The sequence below is a fragment of the Chrysochloris asiatica genome, unplaced genomic scaffold (genome assembly GCF_000296735.1).
Source record: "Chrysochloris asiatica unplaced genomic scaffold, ChrAsi1.0 scaffold00035, whole genome shotgun sequence".
Classification (NCBI taxonomy): domain Eukaryota; kingdom Metazoa; phylum Chordata; class Mammalia; order Afrosoricida; family Chrysochloridae; genus Chrysochloris; species Chrysochloris asiatica.
The window spans coordinates 11,959,214-11,970,703 of NW_006408553.1; the positions used below are offsets into that span (position 1 = coordinate 11,959,214).

General features: G+C 36.0%; 1 protein-coding gene across 1 annotated transcript in view; it reads right to left on the reverse strand.

The window, feature by feature from the left end:
• ADAM32 (ADAM metallopeptidase domain 32) overlaps positions 1–11,490 on the reverse strand; it is a 208,168-nt gene that overhangs the window by 130,936 nt on the left and 65,742 nt on the right. The window contains 1 exon segment of the mRNA XM_006878390.1: positions 5,514–5,688. Coding sequence (XP_006878452.1) covers positions 5,514–5,688 — 175 coding nt within the window.

Below are 11,490 nucleotides of genomic sequence, written 5' to 3' on the forward strand. Positions count from 1 at the left end.
GATGATATATGGAGGAGATAATAATCAATGTAATGAAACAAGATATATGAATGGTTGGTTGGATGTGAAGCTGATGACGTGCCCTGTAAACTTTCACTCAATCCAAAATAAAAACATTTAACAAAAAAAAAAAAAGGAAAAGAACCACATGATCATATCAATTGATGCAGAAAGGCATTTGACAAAAGCCAACATCCATTCCTGATAAAAATGCTCAAAAAAGTAGGAATTGAAGGGAAATTCCTCAACATAATTAAAAGAATATATACAAAACCAACAGGCAACATCTCTCAATGGAGATAACCTGTAAGGTTTACCTTTGCAAGCAGAAACCAGACAAGGATGCCCTTTATCACCACTCCTATTCAATACCGGAAGTCTTAGCCATAGCTATAAGGCAAGAACAGGGAAATTAAAGGCATACAAATTGGCAAAGCAGAAGTTAAATTGTGTCTACTTGCAGATGATATGATCCTATACATAGAAAACAACAAAGACTCAGGAAAAAAGTTACCAGAATGAATTGGAAGATTCAGCAAAGTGACAGGGTACAAGATCAACATATAATAATCAGTAGGATTCCTCTATACTAATAATGACAGCAATGAAAAGGAAATTAGGAAAGCAATACCATTTGCAATAGCCACCCAAAGGATGAAATATTTAGGAATAAATGTAACCAGAGAAGCAAAATTAAAAAATACAAAGAAAACTAAAAAACAATCTGCAAGAAACTAAAAGAGATTTACAAAAATGGAAGAATATATCATGCTCCTGGATAGGAAGGCTTAACGTTGTGAAAATGTCAACACTACCCAAAGCAATCTACAGACATAACACCTCAATCTAGTTTCCAACAACATTCTTTAGAGAGATGGAAAAAACTATTACAAATTTTATATGGAAAGAAAGAGTCTCTGGATAATCAAAGCACTGCTTAAGAAGAGCCAAGTTGAAAGCCTCTCACTCCCTGATTTCAAAATGTACTACGTGGCTACAGTGGTCAAAACAGCTTGGTACTAGTACAATGAAAGATGCATAGATCAATGGAACATAATTGAAAATCCAGAAATTAACCCATCCACATAGAGCCTACTGTTCTTCGACAAAGGGCCACAGTACATTGAATAGGGAGAAGACAGACCCTTCAATAGATGGTGCTAGCAAAACTGGAAACCCATATACAAAAGATTAAAACAAGACTTTTATCTCACGCCATATACAAAACCAACCAGCATGGATTAAAGACCTAAATGTGAATCCCAGAATTATAAAGGTCATCAATGAAAAAATAGGGACAAAATTAAGTTCACACAGAGACTACCAAACATTGCAAAAATTGCACAAACAAAAGAAAACAAAATAGATGATAGGGACATACTAAAAATTAGGAACTTATGTGCATTAAAGGATTTCACCAAAAGAGTAAAAAAGGAGCCCACAGAATGGGAAAAAATCTTTTGCAATGACATATCAGACAAGGGGCTAATTTATAAAAACTATAAGAAACTACAACACCTCTACAAAAAAAAGACAAATAACCCAATTAAAAAATTGGCACAGGACATTAACAGACACATCACCAAGGAAGAGATCCAGGCAGCCAACAAACATATGAAGAAATGTTCATGATCATTAGCCATTAGAGACATGCAAATCAAAACATAAATGAGATATCATCTCACACCAGCAATAACAATGAAGTTCAAAAGAGCAGACGATAATGAATGGTGGTGATGATGTGGAGAGACTGGGACCCACCTACATTGCTGGTGGGAATGTAAAATAGTTCAGCCACTCTGGAAAGCAGTATGGCGCGTCCTCAGAAAGTTGGAAATAGAAATATCTTAAGATCCCCTATACTTGGTATATATTTTCCACAAGAAATACAAGCCAGAACACGAATAGATATATCCACTTCAATGTTTATCGCAACACTATTCACAATAGCAAAATGATGGAGACAGCCTAAGTGCCCATCAATGGAAGAATGGAAAACAAACTTTGATACACACAATGGAATATTATGCTACCTAAAAGAATAACGAAGTTAAAAGCTAATGCATAACATGGATGAACCTAGAGGATATTACACTGAGTGAAATTGTTGTTGTTGTTAGGTGCCATCGAGTCGATGCTGACTCCTACCAACCTTATGCACAGTCAGAATGAAACACTGCCCAATCATGGGCCAACCTTACTACTGTTGCCACGTTTGAGCCCACTGATGCTACCACTTATTATTTAACCATTGGTTAAATTAAGGTCTGGATATATTCATCAAGATATAATCCATCTTGTTGGGGGGTCTTGCTCTTTTTCTCTGACCCTCCACCTTACCAAACATGATATCCTTCTCCAACGACTGATCCCTCTTGACAACCTGAGAGATGAAGTTCAGTATGAGAGATGAAGTTCAGCCATCTTGGCCTCTAAGGAGCACTCTGGCTGCACTACTTCCAACACAGACCTGTTGGTTTGATGGCAGCCCATGGCACTTTCAATATTCTCCTCCAACACCATAACTCAAAAGCATCAATTCTTCTATGGTCTTCCTTATTACTGGCCTTATCGGTGACCAATATGGTCACCAGTCAGAGCACATGTCTGCTCATGTATTCCCATTGAGTATTAGTCTTGGAAGGGGATCTGCCCTGAGGGGACCTAACCACTTGCCTTGATGTCTCCTGGGAGGATAACTTGCTTATCCTTGTAGTAGTCAGTCGGACTGCTATTATTGTTTTGTATTTTTCCTGTTGGTCTTTCTTTCAAGAAGTATCTTCTGTTCTTCTAACCACTCCAGGCTGGTCTGCTCGTCCTTTCAAGTGGAAATTTCCCCCCTCAGAAGATTCTGGAGGGGCGTCAGGATTCCCCCTATGGTCTTATGTAGTGCAGACGCTCCACAGGAAGCCTCCTTCACTGGGCACATTGTAACCCCATTTGAAGTATTCCAATCAGTTATAGGCAGAAGACAGACTTACAAGCTTTCTATGGTGATATTTCTGGCTATTCCTTTCTCTCCCCCTCAAGTGTCTATTTTATATGCAAGGGAAACCAACCTTGCAGTCCAGTGCATTTACCCCACAGCACCACACTCCAACAAACCACTAGGGTGACTAAAATTAAAGGGCTTGCAATACTGAATTCTGTGATAATATAGAGTAACAAGATGTTTCAAATGTTGATGAAGAAGTGTAAATTAATACGCCTTGTAAAACAGTTTGTCAGTTTCTTAAAAACAGACAGTTAGCATTGCACCTAACAATTCCACAATGGGATATTTATCCAAGAAGAATTAAAATATATGTCCATGCAAATTAAAATGCTCAGCAACTTTACTAATAATGACACAATACTAGCAATAATCTAAATATCCATTACAAGAAAAATTAATAAACAAATTATGGTATAATCATGCAATGAAATACTATTCTGTAAAAAAAAAAAAAAGGAAGAAACTATTCTAACACAAAACAACATGGATAATTCTCAGAAACTCTATATTAAAAGAAGGAAGCCAGACCTTAAAGAACACATACTATATTATTCCATTCAAATGACTTTCTAAATCAAGCAAAACTGACATAGTGACAGCAGATTAGTGTTGCCTGGAGCCGAAGAAGAAAGGAATGACTGCATAGAGTCATGAGCAAACTCTTGATGAATACATCCAGACCTTAATTTAACCAATGGTTAAATAAATGTATCAAAAGTCATTAACCTGTGCACTTAAAGGTGAGTGTATTTTATTTTTTTCATGGAGATTATACTCCAATAAAATTAGTCATTAAAAAATAAGAAGAGTTAGTAACCATTAGTCCTAGCCTTGATGACTTGATAATCAGAACTCGCCTAGAAGAAGATAAATAACAATTTTTGATAACGGAAATTTAGGGTAACTTGCAAAAATCTGATGAAATTGTATAGTCATGGATGTAGTAGCTCAAAATACCAACAGAGAGGGAAGGAGTGTTCACATCAGTATAGCAGTTATGAATCGGGCTGCGAACCTCAAGGTCAGCAGTGCTAAACTACCAATTGTTCCGCAGAAGAAAGATGAGGCATTCTGCTCCCGTAAAGATTTACAGCCTCGGAAACCCTGTACAGGGTCACTATGAGTTGGAACCAACTCCACGGCACATAACCACCACCACCACCATCAATGCTATCACCTCTGTATACAGGATAGATAGGGACAGACAACTTTGATATTGACTACCTAAAAAAGAGGGGGTGAAAAGGGCATGAAGTGACTAGCTTACATGTTTTCAAGAGGGAGTATAGTTTAAAAGTGTGTGGGGAAAGATAAGAGTTCCCATTGAATAATTTTAATTTTGACTAGAGGGTTCTGGTGAAAAGAGATGGGATAAGATTCTTATGATTCAATATTGACTAATTGTTATCATAACAAATTGCAAGTGCCACAACTGTAAAGGTAGAAGATTTGTAACAAAAACGGGGGAGTAGTTAATCTTACAGTCCAGAAACAGACCCTAGGACCATCAAGGAGAGAGCACAAGCGGAATACAGGACCCTATTCAGAGAAGCAACGATACCAGAGATGGAGGCAGAGATGGGGACATGAGCTGAGGAATCTAAATTCATAGAGTTAGAGGGACTGAGAACTGGCGGCCAGGAGGCAATCTTGCAGAATGTGCCCTTTGGTGATTTAAATTATTTTATATGCCAGAGTGTTTAAAAGAGAGCTAAAATGAACAGAGAGAAATACTGTTAACTGATGGTACATGGAGAGGATTATAATCATTGTAATGAAACAAAGTATATGATTTGTTGGATGCAAAACTGTAAACTTTCAGTCAATTCACAATAAAAACTTTAAAAAACAAAGAGTACAGAGGGTTGACATATTCTATTAAATGTGAAAATATAGTAATAAATAAAACTGTGATATGAGTACAAATACATTCAGACCTATGTTTCTATCAAATTCTAATACTGTTTCTGCCTTAAAATCATGATATCTGCTATAATCCTCCAAATATTGAGTTATTGAGAAGTATCTAGATTTTTTGCATTCATTGTATTTCTTGGCCTTCCCTATCAAGTGACTACTCAAAATAACTCAATGTATAGGTTGCAATACTAACACAGATTCCCTTACATTACTACTGATCCCATTATGGAGTAATAACCTAAGGGGTACTTGATGAACTGTTAACTCATTCATTCACCTTCAATAAAATATTTTATCAAATGTTCAAAAGTTAAGCAAATGTTCTTAAAGAACTTATATATTTAGTCTGAAACCCAAAAGCTCATTTTTTCTTATCAACAGTAGTTATTTGCAGTATATTTTAAATTTCTTCAAAATTCTTCAACCTATAAGATCTAGACAGTATAATCTTGTATATACTTCAATTTGATACCACTTAGCTTCAATAGGCTGCATGATACTCAGTCACATATTAGATATCTAACATTTATGATTTTAAAAAAGGCAAATTCAAACAATAAAGCTATTATTAGTCAATTTTTCTAGTTACCAGACTTACTTCCTTAGAACCACAGTCACAGATTTCATTTTGATCCTCAATGCCGTTGCCACAGGCTGCAGGCTTTACTTGCATTTGTGGCTTATTCTGAAGACATCTGGCACCCATATTAGAAATAAAATTTCCAAAGTCATTCAAGCTGCAATTGCTGAAAGTCTTCACACCACTGGATTGCCTAAAGATGAATCAGTATAATACTGTTAGCAATATACTTCTGAAAGACGGAAGTCTATAAGTTCCATTAAGGAACCTTGGTGGTGCTGCAGGATAAGCACTGGACTGCTAAGAGTAAAGTCAGCAGCTCAAACACACCAGTCACTCAATGGGAGAAGGATGAGGCTTTCTGCTCCCTTGAAAGATTTACAGCCTCAGAAACCCTGTATAGGGTAGCTATGAGTTGGAATTGACTTAACAATACCTAATGGCAACAACATGAGTCAGAATCAATTCTGTGGAGGTTTTTGGTATATGTTCCATGACCTACATAAATTAATTTCAAACTGTTAAATTTAATGTTGTTGGGTGTCATCTAGTTATGTCACATAACGATCCCATGTAACAGAGTAGAACTGCCTCACCATTTCTCAGAGGAGTCCCAGTGTGACACTGTATGTTAAGCACTGGATTGCACAGTTGGTTTGAAGTACAAAGTCAGCAGTTCAAATCCACCAGTTACTCCTTGGAAACCCTACATAGGATCACTATGAGTTGGAACAGACTCACTGGCACTAAGCAACAACAATAACCTTTATAGAGTTAGATTTCCAAGCTTTTCTTTTACTGAGCCACTGGGTGGGTATGAATTGCCAGTCTTTTGGTTAGCAGCTGAGTGCTTAACCACAGCACCAGCAAGGCTCCTTGTTAAATTTAATAAGCAACAATAAATATTTATAACAAGTGATTAGAATCTAAAATCATTCTTTAGGAGATCTGTGATTTCATTCACTGGGGTCTTTATTAAAACAAAATTCAGAAAAGCTCTTCCTTTTTAAACCACAGTGACTGCTGCTACGTTCCATCTTCACTATGTCTTCTCATAAGACTTTCAGGATCAAGAGATTCCTGGCCAAGAAAGAAAAGCAGAATCGTCCCATTCCCCCAATGGATTTGAATGAAAACAGATACAACTCCAAGAGAAGACACTGGAGAAGAACCAAGCTGGGTCTCTAAGGAGTCCACATGTGAAGACACAGTAATAATAGACCCCGGTCCTAGCACTACCATATCAAGTTCAATTGGCCAAGATTGGATCAATTGAACATGCTGTGCAAAACTTCTGGTTTCTTCCTTTATTTTTATGCGTCTGCATTTAAAGAGGGTGGCTAATAAATATGTGAAACCTTTGGTTTGAATAAAAAAGAAAAGACTGATTTCAAACCTATACAGAGTCACTATGATTTGGAACTGACTAGAAGGCACTCAACAATACATATATAGATAGAGAGAGAGAGAGAGAGAGAGAGAGAGACTCCTGGTGTGGTGCTGTAGGATAAGCACTAGACTGTGAACCACAAGATCGGCAGTTCAAACACACCAGCTGTTTCTCGGAAACCCTATACAGGGTCACTATTAGTCAGGACTTTACCAACTAGATCTACCTAGAAGAAAATTTTGAACTTTTGGGTGAAATTGTATATAAATTCTTGCAGATAGAGAAAAAATAGTTATACATGTATAATGCTTCTACCTGGGCAAAATAAAACCGAAATAATGAGATGAGGGGGAAATCTGCACTCATAAATGAAGTTCTTGGAGATACATCCATCCCTCTTCAAACTTCTCTACTTCCTCTATCTGACATGACTATCATAAATATAATTAAAAATCAAGCTCATTAAAAGCTTGAAACTCTTCTGTGTCAACATATTTTTGTGTAGTTTACACCACAAAGCTTTGTATTAACTATGTGATGTCATAGAGAATTCATTAAATTATGAGATGCTGTAACAGGAACTGTGTTATTGGTACCACTTAACAGCACCTACTGAGTGCTTAGTAAAAGGAGAATCAGCTGTCTGTTAATTGTTCATAACAAATTTTTGTTAAACAGACTATATACTGTGCTTTGTCTTGAGCTGGGTCAAAGATCTGAAAACTCTATATTAATCAAAATTTTACATAGTTATAATCATAGCCCATGAATAACAGAGAATATTTCCATAAGATGCACCACTCTCAATATGTAGTAAAAATCTAAGCAGCAAGGAGGAAACTGACATTAATTGAGCACGTACTATGATCCATCTATTTCATATCCTCATTACAAACCAGGAAGGATGGCATTATCAGCCAGTTTACAGAAATTGAACTGAAGTTCAGAGAAGCTAAAACCTCACCAAAGTCACAAAACTGTAAACTGGTAGTAAGATCAAGACTCATTCATGCACAATTATTTATACCTTTATATTCAGTTATTTTTTACCTTTCCATGTTATAACCCAAAATGTACTTCTAACTTTGAATAATGATATAATTGAATAAAAAATATTTACTATTAAATAGTAGTACTTTACTATAAGCGATACATTTTATGGTCTTATTAAAATACAGAAGTGAAAAGAATTTCAAATAAAAATTGTATAATATTTTGGCTCTGTGAATTATTTATCATGATTTATTCTTGATCTTCATATATATGGGTGGACTAATTTACATGTGGCTGTGGTTTTATATGAACATTGTAATAATGTGTCTCTAGTTATAATTACATGCAAAATGATACAGTAAGTCATCTTAATTATACATGTTGTTGTTGTTAAGAGGCATCGAGTCAATTCTGACTCATAGCAATCCTGTATAGGGTTATTCACCTTTCTGGGATCCATAATGACAGTTCTTAATTATGAGCATGTATTCCCAAAGTTTATGTACATTCGATTATGTGAAAGATTTTTTGATGGGGGTTGGGGATGCAAGAGGACTCTTTGCATTCTAAATTTTAAAGCTATAGTAGCTTTGTTCCCAAATTATTTTATAAAAGCTTGTTGCAACCATAATATAAGTAGCCTAAATCCTGGGTTCAAAGAACACAGAAATAAAATGGAATTGAGGAAAATAAAATAGTGTTTTCTATCATTTTCTGAAGTTGGAGTTAGCACAAGAAACATTGATCTTTTCAACTATTTCATTTTTCCCCTATACTTTATAGAGTCTTTCCTATATTTCTCATCCCACCCCACTCACAATTTCATGTTCTCAGCATTCTTGAGTATCTCTCTACCACCACTTTAAGGTTCTAGAGTGGTGCTAGCGGTTTACAATCAGTTGCTAACCTTTGTTGCTAACCTAAAGGTTGGCAATCCCAACCAATTCAGCAGACCCATGGAAGGAAGGCCTACAGAACTGTTTGCTTAGAGATTATTGCCAAGAAAAAACCATGGAGAAGTTCTACGCTGTAACACATGGGGTCACCATGAGTCAGAATCAACTCTATGGCAACAGATTTGGTTTTGATTAGGTTTTTCTTACTCCTCAAATAACAAGGGTTAACAACACAATGCTAAATGTTTTACATACATATTGGTTACTTGCATCCTCACAAAAACTGAATGATGTAGCTATCATGATCCTCATTTTGAAGATGAAAAAACTAAGGCTTAGAAAGTTGAGCTAAGAAATGAAAACTATCAAAACTTCCCTCAGTATACTCCATACTCTAAAGATACTATCACCACTTTCATAATCAAAATTTGACTGCTTAATGAAATTGGTCTTAGCAAGCAATTTCAAGAAAGCAATATGAATAAAGTAATTTAATTCTTGTCAGTAATTAAAAACGTCATCTATGCCAAGAAATTCGAAAACCTGGCCCATTGATCGGAAGAGATTCCTATCTGTGTCCATTCCTAAGAAAGGTGACCAAACTGAATACATAAATCATTGAACAATGTCATTAATATCACATGCAAGTAGAAGTTTGCTGAAATTCATTTTTTAAAAATTGCAACAGTATTTCAGCAGGGAACTGACAAATTCAAGCCAGACTCAGAAGAGGACATGGAACTGAGATATTGCTGACATCAGATGGATCTTGGCTGAAATCAAAGAATACTGGAAACATGTGTACTTATGTTTTATTGACTATGCAAAGGCTTTCAACTCTATGGATCATGGCAAATTATAGGTAACATTGTGACAAATGGATATTCCAGAACACATAATTGTGCTCAAGAAAAACCGGTACATAGACCAAAAAGCAGTTGTTAGAACAGAGCAAGGGGATACTGAATGATTTAAAATAAGAAAAGGTGCATGTCAGGGTGGTATTGTTTCACCACAGTCATTCAATCTGTGTACTGATCAAATACTCTGAGAAGCTGAATTTTATGAAAAATATTGCATCAGGCGTAGAGGAAGATTCAAGAACAACCTTGATATGCAGATGATACAATCTTGCTTGCTGGAATCAAAGAGGACTTAAAATACTGATGAAAATCAAAGACTACAGTTGTCAGTATGGATTGCACTTCGCTATAAAGAAAATGAAAATCTTCACAATGGAACCAATAAATAGCATAACAATAAATTGAGAAAAAAATCAAAGTTGTCACATACTCCAGTTTGCTTTTGGATACATAAAGCAGCAGTCAAGAAATCAAACAATGCATTGCTTTAGGCAAATATGCTGAAAAAGATCTCTTTAAAGTATTAAAGAGCAGCAAACAGACCTGTTTGAGGACTAAAGTGCATGCTATTTTCAATTGCCTCATATGCAAGCAAAAATTGGACAAAGAATAAGGAAAACCAGAGAAAAACGATTAATTTCAATTATGATGTTAGGGAAGAATATTAAAAGTATCATGGCCTGCCAAAAGGACAAAGAAATCTGACATGTTCTTGCAGTCAGAACACTTCTTAGAAGCCAGGATGGCAAAACTCCATCTCTCAAACTTCAGACATGTTATTAGGAGGAACCAGTCCCTGGAGAAAGGCAACATACCTAGTAAAGTGGTAATCATTGTTAAGTGCTGTTGAGCTGATTCTGGCTCATAGAGACCCTGTACAGGGTTTCCAAGGAGCAACTGGGGAGTTTGAACTGCTGAACTTGTGGTTCACAGTCAAGTGTTGATCCTACAGCACCACACAGGAGCCCTAGTAAAGTGGTCAGTGAAAAAAGAAGACATCCAATGAATTGGATTGGTACAGTGGCAACAGCAATGGACTGAAGCATAACAATTGTGAGGATGGCTCAGGACTGGGCAGTGTTTTGTTATGTTGTGCACTGGGTATCTATGAGTCGGAATTGACTCAATGACACCTAACAACAATAATGATTTCATGTTCTTTCCAAATGTGTTTGCCTTTTTGTTTAAAAAAAAAAAAGCTTGTTATCTATCAGGTAGGTGAGCAAATCATGAGTTTTCCCTTGAGGTTCCTATGTTCATTGTTGTTGTTATTGTTGTTAAGTGCCTTTGAGTGGGTTCCAACTCATAGCAACCCTGTATAGGGTTTCTGAGGAGCAACTGGTAAGCTTGAACCATCAACAATGCAGTTCAAATCATCCTTGTAGTTCAGCTCATTAACCTTCAGAGCTGCCATTGCCATTTTCTATTCCCCTTTATCCCTCCACTCCTGAATTCATGTACCTGTATGTGCAGACTATGAAAAGTGAAGGTTTAAAACATATGACTCCCATTAAAAAAAAAATCGGTATGGATTAAAACTTAAAATTGATATTTTGGAAGCAATATTGAAGTATATAAGAATAAAGTTTGCACCAAACAAATATTTATGTTCTCTTGCTATTTGGTTTAATATCATTCCAATATGCTAACTGTCTTCTATATGATGTCAATGTGAAGTAGAGAACTATGAAACTATTAAGAGAAAAACTTTATAGAGTTTTAAAACATAATTATTTGTACTTATCATGTGGTTTTTGAGGCCTTAGGCAAAGTGTGTAAGCTCCCTAAGTTTTCCTGTCTACAAAATAAGAATAATGTCCACGGTTGTTGTTAGGTGCCATCGAGTTGGTACC